We start from the raw sequence: 18,497 nt of genomic DNA, 5'->3' as shown, positions 1-18,497 counted from the left end.
ATTTAACCTGAGAGTGAAATGAGTCTCATGATCCACCTGACCAGTCTCTGTCTCTAGCCAAGAAAATGGCCAAGTTAGCCAAGATAGAGCCTTATCCAGCCCAGAGTCCACCATCTCTCACATGGGGCCAACTTCAGTATTCACTGGTAGCATCCTCCAATGTGTGTTTATTGCCATAGAATCATAGTGTTTAAAACTAGAAACCCCTATTCCAATGCCTTTGCTTCACAGGTGAGACCCTGAATCCTAGGGACTCTGAGACCCTGGTAAGTTAATGGGAGAACCACCTGCCATCCATTGGCTTTCTACCTCACTACCTTGCTCTTTTTCCTAGATCTTTCTAGGAATTAATTTACACATTTATTTTTGAGATAGCCAATACACGGCACGTGATGAAACCTACACTCTACCCCATCCTTTGCCACATGGGGGAGGGGAAAAGGCAGACATCATGCCCGTGGGCTGCCCTGCATCTCACTGGAGATTTGGGACTTCTGGTGGTCAGATGTGTCAGCCTTCAGTAAGTCTACCCTGAGGTTTAGGTAGACCAGTGGTTCTCAATGGGGGGATTAACTTTGTACCTCCCCCCATGCCCCTGAGGGCATTTGGTCATGTCTGGAGACGTTTTTGGTTATCACAACTAGGGAAGGAGGGAAGGCGCTATTGGCATCTAGTGGGTAGAGGCCAAGGATTCTTCTTAACATTCTGCAATACATAGAACAGATTCCCTCACAACGAAGAATTTTTTAGCACCAAATCTGGAAAGTATCAAGGTCGAGAAAGCCCGAGATAGAGCATGCCCATTCAGAATCTCCACGGTTGCTCTCTGCTTACTTGAAATAGCCACATCTTCCCTTCAGCTTCCCTAAAAGACAGCTCCTGGGCCAGGGGGAGCAGTTCCTCGTGCTGCCCCCCCACCTCCCCCCACCCCAGCCAACGCAGGGTGGGAAAGGGTGTGCACCTGAACTGTTCTGCGAGACCTTACATGACTGAGGTGCCTTCTTCTTGGTAGCGTGTGGGTGTCTCTGCCCACACTTCCCCACTGATCACGTCTGTGAAGGGAGGAGGAAGCCTTATGTAAGCACAGCCTCATACAACCTTCTGTCATTCTGGCACTCCAGGCCTTGGGAAGCCCCCTCGCTCCCGAAGTCTCAGGGGAATGTGGTTCTGTTCTGAACCTGCCCTTCGGGGTCTGCTGGCCACCTGAGGACAAAATCTGAGCCCTTCAGCCTTTGAGATGGGCCTGGCCAGCCTCCTCCCCTGCAACCCCAGTCCCTCATCCCAGCTCCACTCCTCTCCCACAACACCCCAGGCAGGAACTGCACGGGCTACTCTGAGACAGACCAACATGCTTCCATTCGTGCCTCTGCTCCTGCTTGTCTCCCCACCTGCAATACCCTTCCCTTCCTTGACTGTCTGGATGATGCCTACATGTGAGACCCTCCTTTGCGGAGCCTCCAGGCCCCTCTCCCTGCCTGCCCCCCAGCCAGTCCTGCTCAGTCCTGTGCTCTGACCGTTCTTGGCACAGTCCTCCAGAAGGCCTCCCCTTGCTTGATGGTGTTTGCAGATGTCTGTATCCCTCTCCACCTGCCCCAGTGGATGCCGAACCCATGCCTGACTCACATCTAGGGCCCAGGGCTTAGCACAGTGAAAGCTAATTGAAAGGATGAGTACGTGAGTGAATAAATGAAAGAACGAATAGATGGATGGCATGTCATTGCTCCTTATTCTCAGAGCGGCCACTTCCTGGACCCTCATGATTCCCTGTCGCTCACCCGGTTACCTAGACACGGGACACGTGACCTCAGCTCTGCCTCTTCTGCCACTCACGCTGAATGATCTCGAACAAGTCACTTGCCGTCTACACTGGGTGCACCCACGGTAACCAGCTATAACGCTGTAGGTGTGATCCCAAGTGTAGCAGGTAGTAGAACCCCAACCAAGTTCAGGACTCCCCCTAATCCTCCATTTGTGGTGGCCCCGACTGGCCCCCAGACAGCAGTGCTCCTGAGCGTGAGTACAGTGAAGGAAACGATTCGTGCACTAATAAAATTACCTTCTCTAAAGAAGGCAATTTGCATGTTAATGTTTTGGGTAATTCTGTGCAGCTCCAGTGCCCTCGGGGCTGTAATTTCTCTCTGACAAAGTGATAAAAATAAACTCCTGCATAAAAGAGCATTTCTCTTCTCTCTCGTTTGTGCTCTAAAGTGACATTCTTAATGTGAGTCAAGCTGAAACCCACTTCTCGATCTTGTTGTTGACACTGATCTGCCTCCCATCCCCTTTCCCAGTGACAGGCTGGCTCCTCAGAACTCCTCAGAGGGGTCTCTCCTTGAGGATCAGGCTCCATCCTCTTGGTGAGTGGGCACCCCCACTCCCAAGGCTACAGACTCTGGTCTTCTGTAAATTCCCGAAGGTGCAGCCAGTTAACTGGAGGGCAAACATGGGGCATAAGGGAAGGGGGCTGCCTTCAGTGGATGAGTTAGGGTGGCCTGTCTCCCCCGAGATTGCCCAGTTTTTGGAAACAACTACAATGCATGGAGAGTCTGAGACTGACCTCCTGGGCATCAGACGGTTCACCTGCCAGGCTTGGCCCCTCTGATCACCTAGAGACAAGAAACAAAGAAGCTCAGATGTTGAGGTGTCCTCATGTGCCCGGCACAGCCCCGGCCCCTTACACCTGTATTGGCTCATTGAAACCCCACAAGAGCTGGGCAGGGTAGGTAGAAGCTGAGGCTCCCAGAAGTGAAGGGAATGAGCCCAGGTCACCTGGCAGCACATAAACGACAGACCCTGAATTTGAACATAGGCCTGTGTGGCATGCTGTTGGTGACCCAAGCAGTGGGCGAGCAAGAGAGAACCAACGTTCACCAAACACCTACTTTGTGCCATGCGTTATGTCTATATATTTCATTCAGTTAGTCTACTAATGTTAGTGACTGCGTGTGCAGTGGCCCGTGGGACACCCGGGTCTCATGCCCCTGCCAGGCTGGTAGCAGAGGCAGACTGAGCTTAAACATAGAAACACAGAAATAAACCTGTATTTACATGTGATGCGCTCTATGAGATGAAATAACTAAGTTTCAAGGAGACTAGCAGAGGAGACCTAATTTATATTAAGGAGGTGGTTTGGGGAGATCCGTCCGTAAGAGCATTATACCTGAGGTTTAAGTGCTAAGGGGGGGTGAAGACTGAGGGAAAGAATGTTCCAGCAGAGGGAATGGGTAGTGACAAAAACCCTGAGGTGGGAGAGTGTGCAGCAGGTTCTAGGGAACGAAAGCTGGCAGTGGGGGGCAGGGGGGCACACAGGCAGAGAGAGGGCTCTGGCCCAAGGGGGTGGGACAGCTGCAGAAGTGGACGGGGCTGGATCTTGCAGGTTAAGGAAGCGGATGTTGCTCCAAATGCTGTTGGGGAGGCGACTGCAGAACATGTGTTTCTGAAAGGTCATTCTGGAGGCTGTGTTGGAAGGGGCAGGCTGGAGACAGGCAGACCAGTGAGGAGGTCGCTGGGAGTCCAGGGGAGCCATGGCCTTGGTGGGGGTGGTTGGCGATGGGGTGGGGGCTGTGGGAGAGGAGTTTCAAAAATGGCTCTCCGACTTCTGGCTTGAGCAGTGAGGTGGGTGGAGATAGTATTTATTGAAATGGGTACAATTTAAGGCAAAGCAGGATGGAGAGGGAAGGCCACCAGATCCATTTCTAATGGGCTCTTTGAGATGCTGATGAGATACCCCGCTGGCAGAAAAGCTGGAGCTAGCGATAGGAGCTAGCGATAGGAGCTAGCGATAGGAGCATTGATTCCTGGCAGATATTTAAAGCCTAGGGAATGAATGACGGCAAGAGAGAGCCCTGGGCCCAGGCAGAGAGCCCTGCAGGACCCCACACCCCGTGAACCAGAGAAGAGCCAGCAGAACACTGGAGCCCCTGAGCCGGGAGTTGCCAGGAAGATACAGAGCAAAGCCAGAAAGTGGGGGCATCAGAGAAGTAGGGAGAACGCACTTTAAGGAGGGAGGCTTCCCCGCTGACAGATGCCGCAGAGGGAGCTGGGAAGGGGAAGGGAAGGGGCCCAGTCTCTTGGCAGGAGCAGTTCCGGTAGAGGGGGAGGGGATGGAAGCCCACCCTGAGGGGCGGACGCAGCATTGCTGTGAGCAGTTCGGCTGATCTGGGAGCAGAGCTAGAAAGGTGAGAGGAAATGTTAAGGCAGCCTTTAAACAGTGCCAGAGCCCAGTGAGTTTGATGGCCGATGGGCACACTTCCTGAGAGGGGAAGAGACTGCTGAGCTGGGGGCACCAGGCATGGACTCCAGACCACCCACCTCTCCTCCTGCAGGCGCTCTGCAGGCTTTCCTGCCTCTCCCGCAATTCTCTGCGGCTTCCTCTGCATTCTGACCCTACCCACTGCCCAGCGCGCACACACACACACACACACACACACACACGCACGCACACGCATGCACACACTTTCCCCTCCGCTCCGACAGAGGAGGGCTTGCATACCTCCGTATCCACCTGCTGGGTGTCAGCCAGGGTCTGTGGACTTGAATCGCCCTCGCTGGCGGCAAACACACCCTCTAGAGCCAGACTGCCATGGGGGACGAAGAGTTAGATTTGCTCTCTGAAAGGGGAGACCGGTGGGGGCTTGGCACATTTCAGCTGGGAGGCAGAGAGCAGAGAGCACAGGGTGAGAAGGGTCTCCTGGGGAGGTGATGCGCACCCCACCTCCGGAGAAGACCAAGTGGGGGGCAGATGCCCACTGTTAGCCACGCCAGGGAGGGCAACCATGGCTTGGACTCTCACAGGGGAGCTCCAGGCAGACAGAAAGTACTAGCAATAGTTGGGCTTCTGTGTAACTTGCGCCCCGCCCCCACCCCGCCTCTCAGAGTGAGGCTGATGCGGCCAGATTCACAGAGCAGGGGTCTGAGTCCCCACCACCTCCAGGCTGTGGGACTCTGCCTGAATGTCCTACTTCTGTGCACCCCAGCAGCCCGCGGCGCCCAGCTAACAAACAGAACCCAAGACAAAAGCAGTTTTGCTCTGTCATTAAACACTGGTGAGCGGCCCAAGGGTTATAAATGCATCTACCACCCAGATTTTGTTTTGAGGATGAAACCAGAGGTGCCCCTAAAGAGCTCGCCGCAGCGCCCACTACACACCAAGCACTACTCATACTACTTCTGACTATTTTGAGTGTTACCGTCGTCCCGTAAGGGCCTGGATTGCGTGATCTCTGAAATCCTTCCCAAGCCAGAGGTTTTGACCACTTGCTGAGGAATGAGTGTTGGGCCTCAGAAGGTTCTGCTGGAGCCATTCATCCCACGAGAAGTGTCTGGGATCGCTCGAAGGAGCTGCAGGAAGCGGTGACGGGTCCCGCAGCCCATCTGCCCTGCCAGTGACTCAGGAGCTTGTGCCGGTTGCGGTGGGGTCGGGGGACGCTGGCTGGGACTGGAACGGGACCCTGGGCCACTCTGCGCTGCCCAGCAGTGTGACCTGTACCTAACGAAATGATGAAGGCGCTGCTTTCGACTTTGGTTATTGTTATTTGGGTGTCACGGGCTCTTGGTGATAACGATTTTCCTGCAGGGTCTATTTATGGTCCATTCCTGACACTTACTAATTTTTCCCTCCAGACAAAGAGAAAGGTGATGGTGACTTGTCGCCACTGTAATGCGTAAATACAACGACCGGCACGTGCCATTCTGTGCTCGAGCTGTGTGTGGGGGCGGGGGGGAGGCTGTGGGAGTGAGGCGGCTCTCTCTTTCTTCCCTGAAAGGACGGGCCTTCTGGAGGTTTCCATCCGGTTTGGGGAGAGGCAGTGCGGAGCAGTGGTGGGAACCCCAACATGGCCACTGACCAACAGCGTGACCTTGGGCAGGTGGCGGGACGGCTCAGGGTTGCCGTGAGATTATAGGAGCGCGCGGGGAGAACGCACGGTGTGAATCCCAGTGGGCAGGGTGCCCCTGATAAGTGACTCTTGTCACTACCAGTTTTTAAACATTCAGAAGCCACCATCCCTCCCAATGCTTCTGGAGTCCCAAGAAATCACCCAGTTTGCAGAAGGGGAAACTGAGGCCTAAAGAGGGGAGGTGACCGTTTCAAAGTCCCGCAGGGACAGAGACCATTTTGAGAACCCCGGTCTCCTGACCCCCCGCATGGCTTTTCCTCCCTGTCATCCTGGCCAATCTGCCCGTTTACTCCACGAACAACCGCTGAGCACCTGCTCTGGGGCCGCTAGAGATGGGGGCGAAGACACCCGGGGCCCCCGGCAGTCTAGTGTGGACACAAGCGGTCAGCTGTCTGCCATAAAAGAAGCAAATGAAACCACTGTCCTGACAGCGCGGCAGGACACGTGCTGAGGGCACAGAGATCCAGTGGGGAGGTCGCCCGAGGCTTCGGGACAGCTGTTACTGAGCGCCACGATGGGCTTTCCCTGGGCGGTGCCTTGTAAAAGCCACTTGGGAAAGGTGTGATGTCCCCACTTCACAGACGCAGAAACGGAGGTCTGCAGAGGTGAAGCCACTTGCTGAAGACGAGGCCACGAGTACACAGCATAGCTGGACCCAGACCAGCACATCTGAGCCCCAGGCACTGTCCCATGAGCCTGATGGGCAACCATGGCTTGGACTCTCACAGGGGAGCTCCAGGCGACATCCACCAACCCAAATAAAATTGCAAAAAAATACTCAACAGCTTATCTTCAGGCATGGGAGGCAGGTGGGTGGAGCCCGTTTGCAGGGACCGGGGGACCCGCACCTCCTTGCTGACATCCGGCAGAGATGCATGGGGCCTGCTGCAAGGTGGATGCTGTCTCGTGGGAAATGTCCGGGTTCCATCTCCCGAAGCGGAGTCCTTGGAGACCCCAGCCCTGGCCTGCAGAGACCACACTCACGTCCGGGGGCATTGTGCGGGAGCAGACAGGGAGCCAGGCTGCAAGGTGCCCTAAGAATGCAGGGGAGGTTCTGTTGATTCACCACCTTGGAGTCGAGGCAGGCTTCACAGACAGCCCTTGCAGGGAACATTCCACCGCCCAGAGAGGAATCACTAAGCTCATTCCAGTCCAGATCATTCGGCTTTATTTCCTACCGACGATTCCAAACAGAAAGCCTGTATACTTACACATTTAGAATTTCACTATCATACAGAAACATCTATTCTAGGTGGGTCATAAGAAAGATTTAAAGGCAGGTGAGAGGGAAGGAACTAGCAAGTGGCTGGCCGCGCCCAATGCACCAATACCTTGAAATGGAATTAGAGCAAGGAAGCTCTGGTATTTTTGAGAGGAAAACAATATCTCCTATTCAGTCTGGGATAATATCCCTGGATGTCCACAACGATTTGGATTTAGTTATATCATCTGTGCAAATGTGTTCCAGAAACTGTAAAAGAATACATGAGTGTGAGATGTTAAGAGGAGCGTGATGCAGGACAAACAACGGGGGTCTGAGCGTCAGGTAGGCATGGGTTTAACGCTGCCCTGTCCACCTTCACAGGCCACTTGGCCTCTCTGGGTCTGCGCTCCTCGTCCTTGTCATAGTGTCCTCTTCTGAACATCACCTGGAGAACCAGATGAGCAAACGGAGATGCTTTTCAAATTTGCAAGGTGTTATTGCTGCTTCTGTCCTTGAGCTCCAGAATGGAGGATGGGATCATTGGAGAGCGGCCACTAGCCCTGTCATTAAGTCCTGTGCTTGAGGACCCCTCCCAGGGGGTGGGGACCAGAGGACTTTTGAAGCCAGAAGGAGCCCGAGGGCCCACCCTCACCCGCTGGCTGACAGAATGAGGCCATGGTCTCTCAGGGGCCGCATCCCCGTGTGCAAGTGACAGTCTTGGGTGAGAGATGTGCATATGGCCACATCCAGAATGCTTCAAAGGCTGCTTTCTCCAGCGACATCCACCAACCCAAATAAAATTGCAAAAAAATACTCAACAGCTTATCTTCAGGCATGGGAGGCAGGTGGGCGGAGCCCGTTTGCAGGGACCGGGGGACCCGCACCTCCTTGCTGACATCCGGCAGAGATGCATGGGGCCTGCTGCAAGGCGGGTGTTGTATCCACCTTCGTCTCTTTCTTCCCAACGACCCGAAGGACCATTCCGACGTGGCCATCTCTTTGAAGGCTCTCGAAGCAGCCACGGAGTCAAGAAGTTTCCAGAATGATTCCTATGGTCTGCCACCCTCCAGCTGTGTGACTGGCAAGTCTCTTGAGCGTTAAATGGGATTGATGTTGACGCCTGCTGTCTGGGGCTTCTGTGGGATTCAATAATGCACTTGAAGCCTTTAGTTCAGGGCCTGGCCCATCATGAGGGCTCCATAATTATTAACTAGTGTTGTTTATTGTCATTACATTTACGGTGACCGGCCTCTACAGCAGTGTTACCAAAGAGATGCCTCCAACTTTGAGAGAGAGCTGTAAGGGCTTTCTCCGGGAACTGGCAGAGGAGCAGGGAAGACGGGGAAGATTTCTTCTATTTCTCCTCAATGGCTCGGGTGATCCCAAAGGCTCAGGTGGTGGTAGGAGAGTGTCTCCATGGACTGGGTGGGCCACAGCAGAACCGAGAAGTTGGGATGCTACAGAATTGTTAAAACCCTAATCCCCGGTGTGACTGTATTTGGAGATGGGGCCTCTGAGGAAGTAGCTGAGTTTAAATGAGGTCATAAGGACGGGGCCCTGATCCAAACAGACTGGTGTCCTTATGAGAAGAGACAGCAGAGAGCTGGCTCGCTCTCTCTCTATGCCATCCGAGGACACGCAAGAAGGCAGCCGTCTGCACGCCGGGAAGAGAGCTCTCACCAGAACTCAAACCTGCTGGCAGCTTGATCTTGGACTTCCGGCCTCCAAACTGAAAAATCAGTCTCTGGTTTAAGCCGCCCAGCTATGGCGTATATGGTTTATGGTAGTCCAAGCAGACAAAGATGGTGAGGAGGGGTGGGCAGTGGGATTTCAGAGGAGGAAGTTTGTTCTGGGCGTTCCCCATGGTTCTTGATGGCCCACAGCAGGGCTAGCCCAGCACTCGGCTTCTCAGAGACCATGCTCTTCACTTCGTTACTCCACTGCCTCCTTGAGAGCCTTTACGGGGGTGGCCAAGACGGAGTCTTCATCCCAAAGTTTCCTGCTCACCCACGGCTGCAGAATCACCAACGCTGCAGTTACAAGTGCAATTTTAGGGGCCTCGTGGCCCACACACAGAATCTCCAGGAGTTGGGAACGGGAGCCTGCATTTCTGGCAAGGTCCCCAGGTTATTTTATGTACAAAACGTTTGAAAACCACAGGCCTTGAGGGCAAGTCCAGTCCTCCTCTGCTGTTAGAGGCCCTCCTTCCTAAGGGCTCCTGACTTCCCTCACATCCGCATGCGACCCACCAGCAGATCGCAGATCTGCTGACACTGCCCTCACGCTCTGTGCAGAATCTCATCATCCTTACCACCTCCGCCACTCCCACCCTGGTGTAAGCCGTCAGCAACCCTCGCTTGGACCAGTGCAGTAGCCCCTAAGGCATCTCCTTCTGTCTCTTCACTTGTGCCCCTTCCTCCTGGTCTCAACACAGCAACCACACTGACCACGTGACTTCCCGTCTCTCCAGTGGCCTCCCATCTTCCTCAGCATGGAACCCAGAGTCTGACCATGGTCTACAGGGCCCTCTGTGGCCTGGCCTGTGAACCCTTCCGGTCTCATGTCCCTCAGTACAGCTAGAGAAGGGCAGGGCCTCGCAGAGGGCAACGGAGCTCTGCCCCACTTAGCGGTCAGCAATGATGCTGGGAGAAACCGGGGATATCCGGTTTCTCAGAAACCAAGAGAGGACGAAATGCAAAGCTGGAACAATTTCATGGTTTTTCAGCTCCGTCATTCGATTTTAAAAATAACTCAATCAGATTGTCTTAAAATGCAGACATTTTTAGCCCAAAGTCAAGCTTCTCAAAGTTCGGGGGCAGGTCCTTTTGCAGATAGGCCACTTTTTCCAGATGGGTTTTCAGAGCAGAGCATGGACAGACTGAATTCGGCAGTGGGGAGGAAGATGAGGAGGAAGGGGTGAATTCTCAAAGTGGGGTCCCTGGACCAGCAGCCTCAACATGGTCGAAGTGCAAATTTGCAAAACTTAAGAATTAGGAGCTCCAAGGGTGGGGCTCGAAGCTGGGTTTTCACATGTCCTTCTAGAGCCTCTGGTCTGGACCATCTTGGGTTCATAATTCTGCACGTTGTCTAAGAGAAGAGTTTTCATAGGTGGTCTTTCCCTTTGCCGCTTGGCTTGCCCTGCTGTCCTCAGCTGGAAGATGGGAACAGTAACACCTGCCTCATAAGATTGCTGAAAAGTTCCCAGTCCATTCAAGTGGATCAAATGGATCTTTATTAGCGCCTGCTGCGTGCCGGGCTGTACTGGGCACTGGGAATACAGAGAAGGCTGGGGCAACGTCCCTGCCTCCAGGAGTGCACAATCCCATTGGGGAAACAGCCTCGTCCCCATGGATTTGTCCCAATATATAGCCCGGAACAAAGGGAAGCCCCAAGAAAGGACAACTGACTCCACCTGGGGATGAGCCAAGGCGAACATCACAGACCTCCAGAACTTGGAGGCTGGGTTGGGGGTATTTTTTTTTTTTTAATATTTTTTTTTTCCTAATTATTTTCAACAATGAGCATGCATTACCTTATTTGGGAAAATACAGAAAAGTAGAAAGAAGAATATAAAAAGACCCTAGAGGTCTAGTACCACTCCCCTCCCCACACACACACTGTAGTGTGAGTTGATGATGAATACCACTGTGTACATTTCATTTTCCTTTGGAAGGAATATTTTGAAATACTTGAATGGCTCTTAAAACTTTTGCCAAATTGCTTTTCAAACGTCCATAGCGATTTCACCCCAACTCCCTATTATCGTTATTTTGCATTTTGGTTAATGGGTGAGCAATAGCGCCCTGTGGCTTTGGTGGGGACTGGATGTTTTCTCTCTTACTTGCTAATGTAAGTGAACTACCCATTCATGTGCTTGGTCCACTGGAGGACTCTATAAGGTTTAAATATTTTCAACATGAAATTAATTACCAAAACCAGACTTAACATTAAAAAAACCCAGATTCCTAGGGTTTTATTGCAAAAGAAAAAATGAATCAGAAATAAAAACAGTGGCGTACCATGTGCTTATGATCGTCTTCTCAATAATAGCGAAGAAAATATAACCGGTCTCAGCATCCAGTGGTGGGGGGTATGGCGAAATGGTATGCAAAGCAAGAGTTGATGGAATATTATGCAACTATTAAAATAATGTTATGAAGCTGCGAGGCAACATACAAAAATGTTTATGGTATCATTTTAAGCCATAATAAGTATAAAATTTTGTGCACGTGCATTACAATTAAGTGAAAGCACATCTTCTGTGGACAAAGAGAGAGGATAGAAGGTCAGTCTTCAAGGACACTTAGGTTCTAGCGGGGGGACATTCATGAGCTTTCCTATGCTTTTTGCTGGCATTGTCACTATATTTTATAATAAATAGTAAGAAGGAAGGAGAAAGACCCAGAGAGAACATGGGGACTGTCTGTGGAGGATCTGGAAAAGGCAGGAGAGTCCTGCCCCCCTGGAAGGCAACTTGGATTATCTTGAGTGCATTTCCTCCTCCCGCTCTCCTCCTCCTCCCACCCCCAGCCCCTCAGAGACTTAAACACTTTCCATTATCTCAAGCACAGTGAATACTGACCCGGGTCCGGCCACCATTTCCTGGGCCACTTGATGAAATGAGATGCAAGAACCATGTCTTGTCAAACTCAAACATACAGCCCCTCAACATGGCCGTGGTGGGAGCCGGCGACCCATGTACTCGTGGTGTATAGTGTGGGGCGTCCCTCTTCCCAACCCTCACGGGCCTTCAGACTCTCAGACACGCTCAGTAGGGTTGAGCAGACAATGCGGGGCTCTCAGCCCTTTTCCCCAGTCCCTGGCCTGAGAAGTCTCGGTTTTCTTGCTTATTTTGGTGGTGGTGGTGGTGGTGCTGTTTGAGGTCAGGAGACCCGAGTTCTAGTCCCGCTCCTGCCAGTCACTGGCTCTGTGACTTGGGCCTCATCTACTGCTCCCCTCTCCTGTAAAATGAAGATGCTAGACCAGGCTTTTGGAGCAGCAGGAGGGCTGGTGCTTGGCCGGGTGTGAAGAGCCAAGAGTCCCTTAGATGAGTCGCTTCTGGTGAGGAAGGTCTGTGAGGGCAGGGCTCTGAGCTACCACCCCCCTGTCACAAGATTTCATTTGAGGAATAAAACAAGCAAACCCCACGACGTTTCTATCGCTCTAACAAAATAAGACCCCCCCCCCCCCATGACTGGAGAATGTGCTCAGGCTGTGCTGGGCGTGGAATTGCACAGCTGGCTCTCGGCTCCTTTTGCCCAGGCACCTGCAGTCGCTCCCGGCTCTCACGTCCCCTGGCCTTCCAGCCCTTTCCAGTCTCGTCCAGCTGCGCCCTTCTCCACCTGTCCTGCTACAGGCGTCCTGGGTTATTCCTGGGCCACATGCCCCACCTCCTGCTCCCTCCTCCCTGTTCCCGGCCCAGCCCACTGCTCCCAGCTCATCTCTGCGCATCAAAGCCCTACCCGCTTTGCCCATTCCTTATTGCAGGAATCAGATGCAGAATCAGCAGTACATGAGGCCTGGGTTCAAATCCGAGCCCTGCCACTTACCAGCATGTGACCGGAGGGCAACTTATTTTGTCTCGGGGCCTCTGTTTTCTCATCTGCACGATGAGATTCGTAGTGGGGATCCGAGCGCCTGGCACAGCATGCCTGGCTCCTGCAAGGGTCAATACTGCCCTTCCCTCCCGCTTCTCTTTCCCCTGCGTGCATATAACCTTTATCAAAGTAGAACATGTATGCAGGAAGTTTGCACAGCCTTTTCTTCAAAGTAATGCATGCACCTAACTTCAAATTCAAATAGTAGCAAAGGGTTCACGATTACAAGTGGCTGCCCCTGCATCACCACCTCTTTCCGTCCTCCAGAATTTCCCACTGCATATTTTAAAACTGGGTACATGAGCTATTGATTCCATAATGGGAAGCCTGTATCTCTCCGTCCCCTTCACCCATTTCGCCCCCCACCCCCAGGCCCCGGCAATCATCAGTTCGTTCTCTGTATTTATAGATCTGATTCTGCTTTTTGTTTGCTTGTTCATTTGTTTGGTTGGTTTTGTTTTTTTTTAGATTCCACATAAAAAATAAAATAAGGTATGTGTTTACTATAGAAAATCAGGAAATGTAGACAAGCAAAAAGAAAAACAAGTATAACACCTGAAATCTCATTTCTCATTTTAGAACGTTTCTTCCAGATGGCTTAGCCATAATACTTTTTCCCCAGTAAAGTTCCTTGTATTTTTTTTTTCTGTGCCTTACAGAAAATCACAGCCTTATTAGTTTAATTAAGGGAAGGAAGCGAATATTTATTGAGTAAAAGGTGCTCAGTGCTTGCTACCCCAGAGTGGGCATCACCAGGAAGCTTGTTAGGAATGCAGAGTCTCAGGCGCCACCCCAGAATCGGCATTTTGACAAGATCATGCACGTTAAGGCTGAGAACGGCCTTAGACCAGAGTGGCTCAGAGCCTCAGTGCAATCTGGGAACTGTTCCTTCTAGTCCTGGACAAGAGGCTTGAGCCAGAATGTAAACGCCTGCTACTTCCTTTGTAGGGAAAGACTTGCTACAAAATACTGCAGCTGAACGAAACAATGCAACTGATGAGGAGGGTGATTTCTATTCTGGCCCAGGCTCCTTATCTTGTCAGAAACCAGGGACACCCAGTTCCTGGACTTGGCACCCGCCTGCCCACCACACTTGGAGTAGCGCTGTTGAGATCACACACTTGTGAAGTTGGGGGCTGGGACTGCACTGGGTTTCTCTGGCTTTGGATCCTGGCCTCTTCCACCCTGCTGGGATCTGCCTCCCCCACTGGCAGTGACAAATGCACGTGCCTGCACAAATGCACACGCATGCATGCGCATGCGTCCATGCACACACTCTAGGAGAGCCCTGGCCCATCGTCGGTGATTAGGAAACATCCATCTCTCTCTCTCTCTCTCGTTTTTAAAGATTTATTTATTTGAGAGAGAGGGAGCGCGCATGCACATACATGCGCTCATATTGGGGGGGAGGGGCACTGGGGGAGGGACAGGAGGGAGAGACCCTCGAGCAGACTCCCTGCTGAGTGCAGAGCCCAACGCAGGGCTCAATCTCATCACCCTGAGATCATGACCCAAGCCAAAATTGAGAGTCAGACGCCCGACCAACTGAGCCACCCAGGCTCCCCAGAAATATGCGGCTCTTGATGAAGACAGAGCCCCCCTTGGCCCTGTGTCTCTGTCTGCACCAGGCCTCTGTTTACGTTAGAAGGGTTTTACACCAGGGTTACTGTTCCCTTTATCAGCTCCCCCATCAGGGCCAAACAGAGCAGGGGACTTGCAGAGCATCTGGAGTCAAGAAAAGCTGAGCAAAAAAAGCTTTGATGGACTTGGAAGGAGACAAAGAAACAACTTCTTTGCTCAGCATCAGTTCCTAACAGGAAAAGAGCTCTCAGATCCCAGGGTCCATATAGAATCCAGGATTTACAAACTCCAGGCCAGGCTTCTCCCTGAGAACAGCAGTAGGGGAATAATGCTCCTGAGCTGGGAGGCAAGGCCACTGGGAAGGTATGGATCAGCAGGGGCGAAGTTGGCCTCCTTTAAAATACGGAGTGTCACCTTCCCTGAGGAGCTCCGGAATCCCATGACTTTGAATCACGGGGTTCGTTTTTACTTGGACACTGGGGAGACTCACAACTTTTCACACAGCACGAATTATTTAAAAGAATTGAGAGTCCAGGGGCGCCTGGCTGGCTCCGTTGGTGAAGTGTCTGCCTTCAGCTCAGGTCCTGATCTCCTCGGGGTCCTAGGATCGAGTCCGCATCGGGCTCCCTGCTCAGCGGGGAGTCTGCTTCTCCTTCTCCCTCTGCTCCTCCCTGCCCTTTGCGCTCTCTATCTCAAATAAATAAATAAAATCTTAAAAAAAAAAAAAAATTGAGAGTCAAAGTTTGAATTTGCAGGCCACTATTTTTCTGGCTGTGTGACCTTAGGGAAGTTACTCAGCCTCTCTGAATGTTGGTTTCCTCATCTGTAAAGTGGGACGTAATAACACTGAGGATTAGTGGCAAGGTCTGTAAAGTACCTAGCGCTAACTCATCTGTTCATCCATTCACTCCCTCATGTATTCAGCATTCTATCTTGAGCACAGGGTGTCTGGCCCTGGGGTAAGAGTGGCGAGCTGGAGCTCACAGCCCAGCAGGGAAGATAGAGATTGTTGAAGAACCAACCGCACAAACACTGAAGAAGCCGCAGTCAGTGCTACGAAGGAAAATGCAGGAAGCCTGTGCCAGGGGCCACGTCTAATGTGGGGATCAGGGAAGGTTTTACTGAGCAGGAGATTTTGAGCTGGGATCCCAGGGACGAGTAGGAACTTCTGAGGCAAAGTAAGGGAAAACGTTTCAGGGACATAATGGGGACTACTATTACCTTCTAGAATATCATTTCAGGTAGAGAGAAGGGGTCAGGTTTATTTTACTCTTTGAGGTAAAATCTACATAGAGCAAAATGCACAAATCTCCAGGTACAATTTGCTAAGTTTTGACAAATGCACACACCCATGTAACCAACACGTCTATCAAGATCTAAAACCTTCAGATTTCTCTCAGTAGCTTCTTCCGGTGTTACAAGAGTTAGGGGCTGGGTTTTAATGCAAACATTTGAGGGTGGTGCAAAGGAATAAGGCTTCGGGCTGGGTTGAAATCCCAGCTCCGCCACTCTCCACCCACAGGATTTGGCCCGGCTAGCTCCCCTTCTCTGAGACTCAGTTTCCTCGTCTGTCAAACCGTGTGAATTAAGCCTGCCTCATAGGATTGATTAGGGGATTGAATCTGCAAATGGTTGTGAATGCCCAGCTGGTGCCTGCACAGGGTAGGCACTCTGGGCGTTTAACCCAGAAGCTGAAGTTTCCAGAACAGAAGCAGTGGGTGAGGAAGCAGCCTGGCGGCTGGAGTCGGGCCATCCCAGGGCAGCGTGCTCACCCCCCTAACGCCGCTCTCTTCGTCCACAGGCATGTGCTTGCAGGCCTTCGTGGAGGCTTTCTTCTACCTGGCTCAGAGGAAGTTCAAGATGCTGCCTCTCCACGAGCAGGTGGCCTCACTGATCGACCTGTGTGAGTACCACCTGTCCCTCCTGGACGAAAAGCGCCTGGTGTGCGGCCGGAGCGGCATGTCGGGGGGCCGGCCCCCAGACAGCAGCACCCCCCAGGAGGCCGCCCCCTCGGCTCAGCTGGCAGAGGGCAACCCCCCGTCCTGCACAAACAGCGCCCACAAGTTCTCCCATTCCAGACACGCGCTGTCCTGAGGGCCACTCGATGCTGCCGGTGAAGAGCGAGCCCTTCAGGGCCGAAGAGAACCCTCTGGGCTTCCCGCCTGCGGAGCGGGGGCAGGCTGCGGAGAGGTCCTGCTGGAGAGCCCCCTACTTGTCTCCACGTCCTGCTCGGCTGTGCTTTGAAAGGCTGATGATTCCCCGCCCGCTTTCCTCTTGGTGGTCCAACTATTCATGAGTCATCGGTGGACATACGACATCCAAAACGTGACAGATGGCATCTTCTATTCTGGGCTCACAGGAAGCAACAACCGGAGTAAAACTGTTGTACTGGGGGCATGGGGCGCCTGCGGTGCCCGGCCTGAGCTGTGGCGAGGAAAGAACTCGAGGAAGCCGCGTCCCGGGTCTGCCGGGGCCTCCGAGAGAACACTGTTCAGTCCCAGGGACATCATGTTTACTTCCTACTAGCAAGCTGTGAAAATCAAGCGGCACTAGCAAGTGGGCAGACGCAACTCTCCCGTGCCAATCGTGTGCTACATGGGTGCAGTTAACAGATTGGCCTCGTTTATTTCTTTAGCTTGCCTGTTGCTGCAATGATCGCTTTGTTATTAATTAAGAAATAATTAACCAAGAAGTAACTAAGGAAGGATCCGAGAGTCTTAGAGCGGACAGGAGCCTCAGAGGTGATTTTGTTTGATTTTGTTTGACCTTGACCCCAGAGCCGGTGTCCCACCGTCACGTGGCTTCTGATTGCCCACCCTCCCTCCCCTCCACAGATAGGGCGCCACTTCGTGGCCAGCAGGGGGGTGGCAGGCGCCGCCAGGGGCCCCTGGGTGGGTGGAGGGGCTTCAGCGGGGAGGACAGAAGACCCTGGGGAGGGTCATTGTGAGCAGGAGCATGATGTCTGAAGCTCAAGTGGCAGGCGTGGCGTGAGGGAAAGGAGGGCCCACGCTCTCCCTTCCACAAGACCCTTTCCTTGTCTCCATCTGTGTCCCCAGGCCAAGCTCTTCTCAGAGGGGGAGACTCAGAGGCCACCAAAGGTGGCATTTTGGAAAACCAAGCCCTGCAGAGCTCACTCTGGGCTGTTTGGTGACAAGAGCCACCTGTAATGACTTTGTTTTGCCAAACAGCAGGACAGGCGGCCAAAGATAGGAGGGGCAGGAGGAGGCTGCACAGGGACAATCATCAGCTTGATTACCAGTCCCCCCGGGTCGTTTCCTAATGCTATTCCCATTTTCAGATGGGAAAGGAAACATCCGGGGGTCGGGGGGTGACCTGGTAGCGTCAGACTTGGTCCAGTTCTGTTGGTCGACCCCAGAGCCCCATTTCCTTTTTGTGCCCCGGTGAGTGTGACTCTAGCTCCAACCGCCCCCGCCCCGGGGTCCCCCAGGGCCTGCCCCTCTCCTGCAGTCTGGTGGCCTGGGCCAGGACAATCAGTGTTCCTAAGCGGTCTGCTGCGAGAGAAACCATCTTGGACGATCCCAGGCCCATTCCTCAGTCCCTGTTGTTGCCGGAGCAAATGGGCTTCATGATGAAAGACCCAAGTAAACGTGTCTCTCACACTTGTTAGCAACTGGGAGCAGCACAGGGTCTTTTTAACAAAGCTCTGATTTTGTTTTCAGAAAGCGTTCGCTTGCCAACATGGAGTGCAGTTTTCAGCTCCAAAATCAACCAAGCACATTGGATTTTGGGGGGGGAATGTCAATAAGTTGAATTCGAGCCACGTGGTTTGGGGTGATTTGAAACTGTCCGTTCTCACGGTGAGGAATGTCCTGTCCCCCCACCTTTGCACGTCATCTGAGGGCAGGTGGCTCTGCCCAGCCCTCCAGGTCACTGTCTCGAAGGAGCCCCTGCTCTGTGCCAAGGCCCGAATGAGCCCTGCACCCCATGGTGAATGTCGGAAATGAGGCCAGTAAGTGACAGACGGGCCCTTTTTTCTCAATGCTGCTGAGCAGGAAGAATTAGCGGCTGCTTCCTTATCAGGGTGAGTGATAGACTTCCCCCACCTCCTTGGGGCCCAGGGGAAGCCCCCCTTGGGTAGCTGGCCGCTCGTGCTGCAGGGTGCAGCTGAAGTGAGAGCAAAGACAGACGTTCCTAGAAGAGAGGAACCGGAAGCCAGGGAGCCGGGGTCCGGAGATGCCCCGCGAGAAGCTGAGCCCC

General features: G+C 52.9%; 1 protein-coding gene across 1 annotated transcript in view; it reads left to right on the top strand.

Moving 5' to 3' along the window:
- TTLL11 (tubulin tyrosine ligase like 11) overlaps positions 1 to 16,399 on the top strand; it is a 227,359-nt gene extending 210,960 nt beyond the window's left edge. Inside the window, exon 9 of the mRNA XM_032418525.1 lies at positions 16,081 to 16,399. Coding sequence (XP_032274416.1) covers positions 16,081 to 16,373 — 293 coding nt within the window. The 3' untranslated portion in view covers positions 16,374 to 16,399. The remainder of the gene's footprint in view (positions 1 to 16,080) is intronic.
- The last annotated feature ends 2,098 nt before the right edge of the window (positions 16,400 to 18,497 follow it).

This window comes from Phoca vitulina, unplaced genomic scaffold, assembly GCF_004348235.1.
Source record: "Phoca vitulina isolate PV1807 unplaced genomic scaffold, GSC_HSeal_1.0 scaffold21, whole genome shotgun sequence".
NCBI classification, from domain to species: domain Eukaryota; kingdom Metazoa; phylum Chordata; class Mammalia; order Carnivora; family Phocidae; genus Phoca; species Phoca vitulina.
This window is presented reverse-complemented; position numbering and strand designations above follow the sequence as displayed.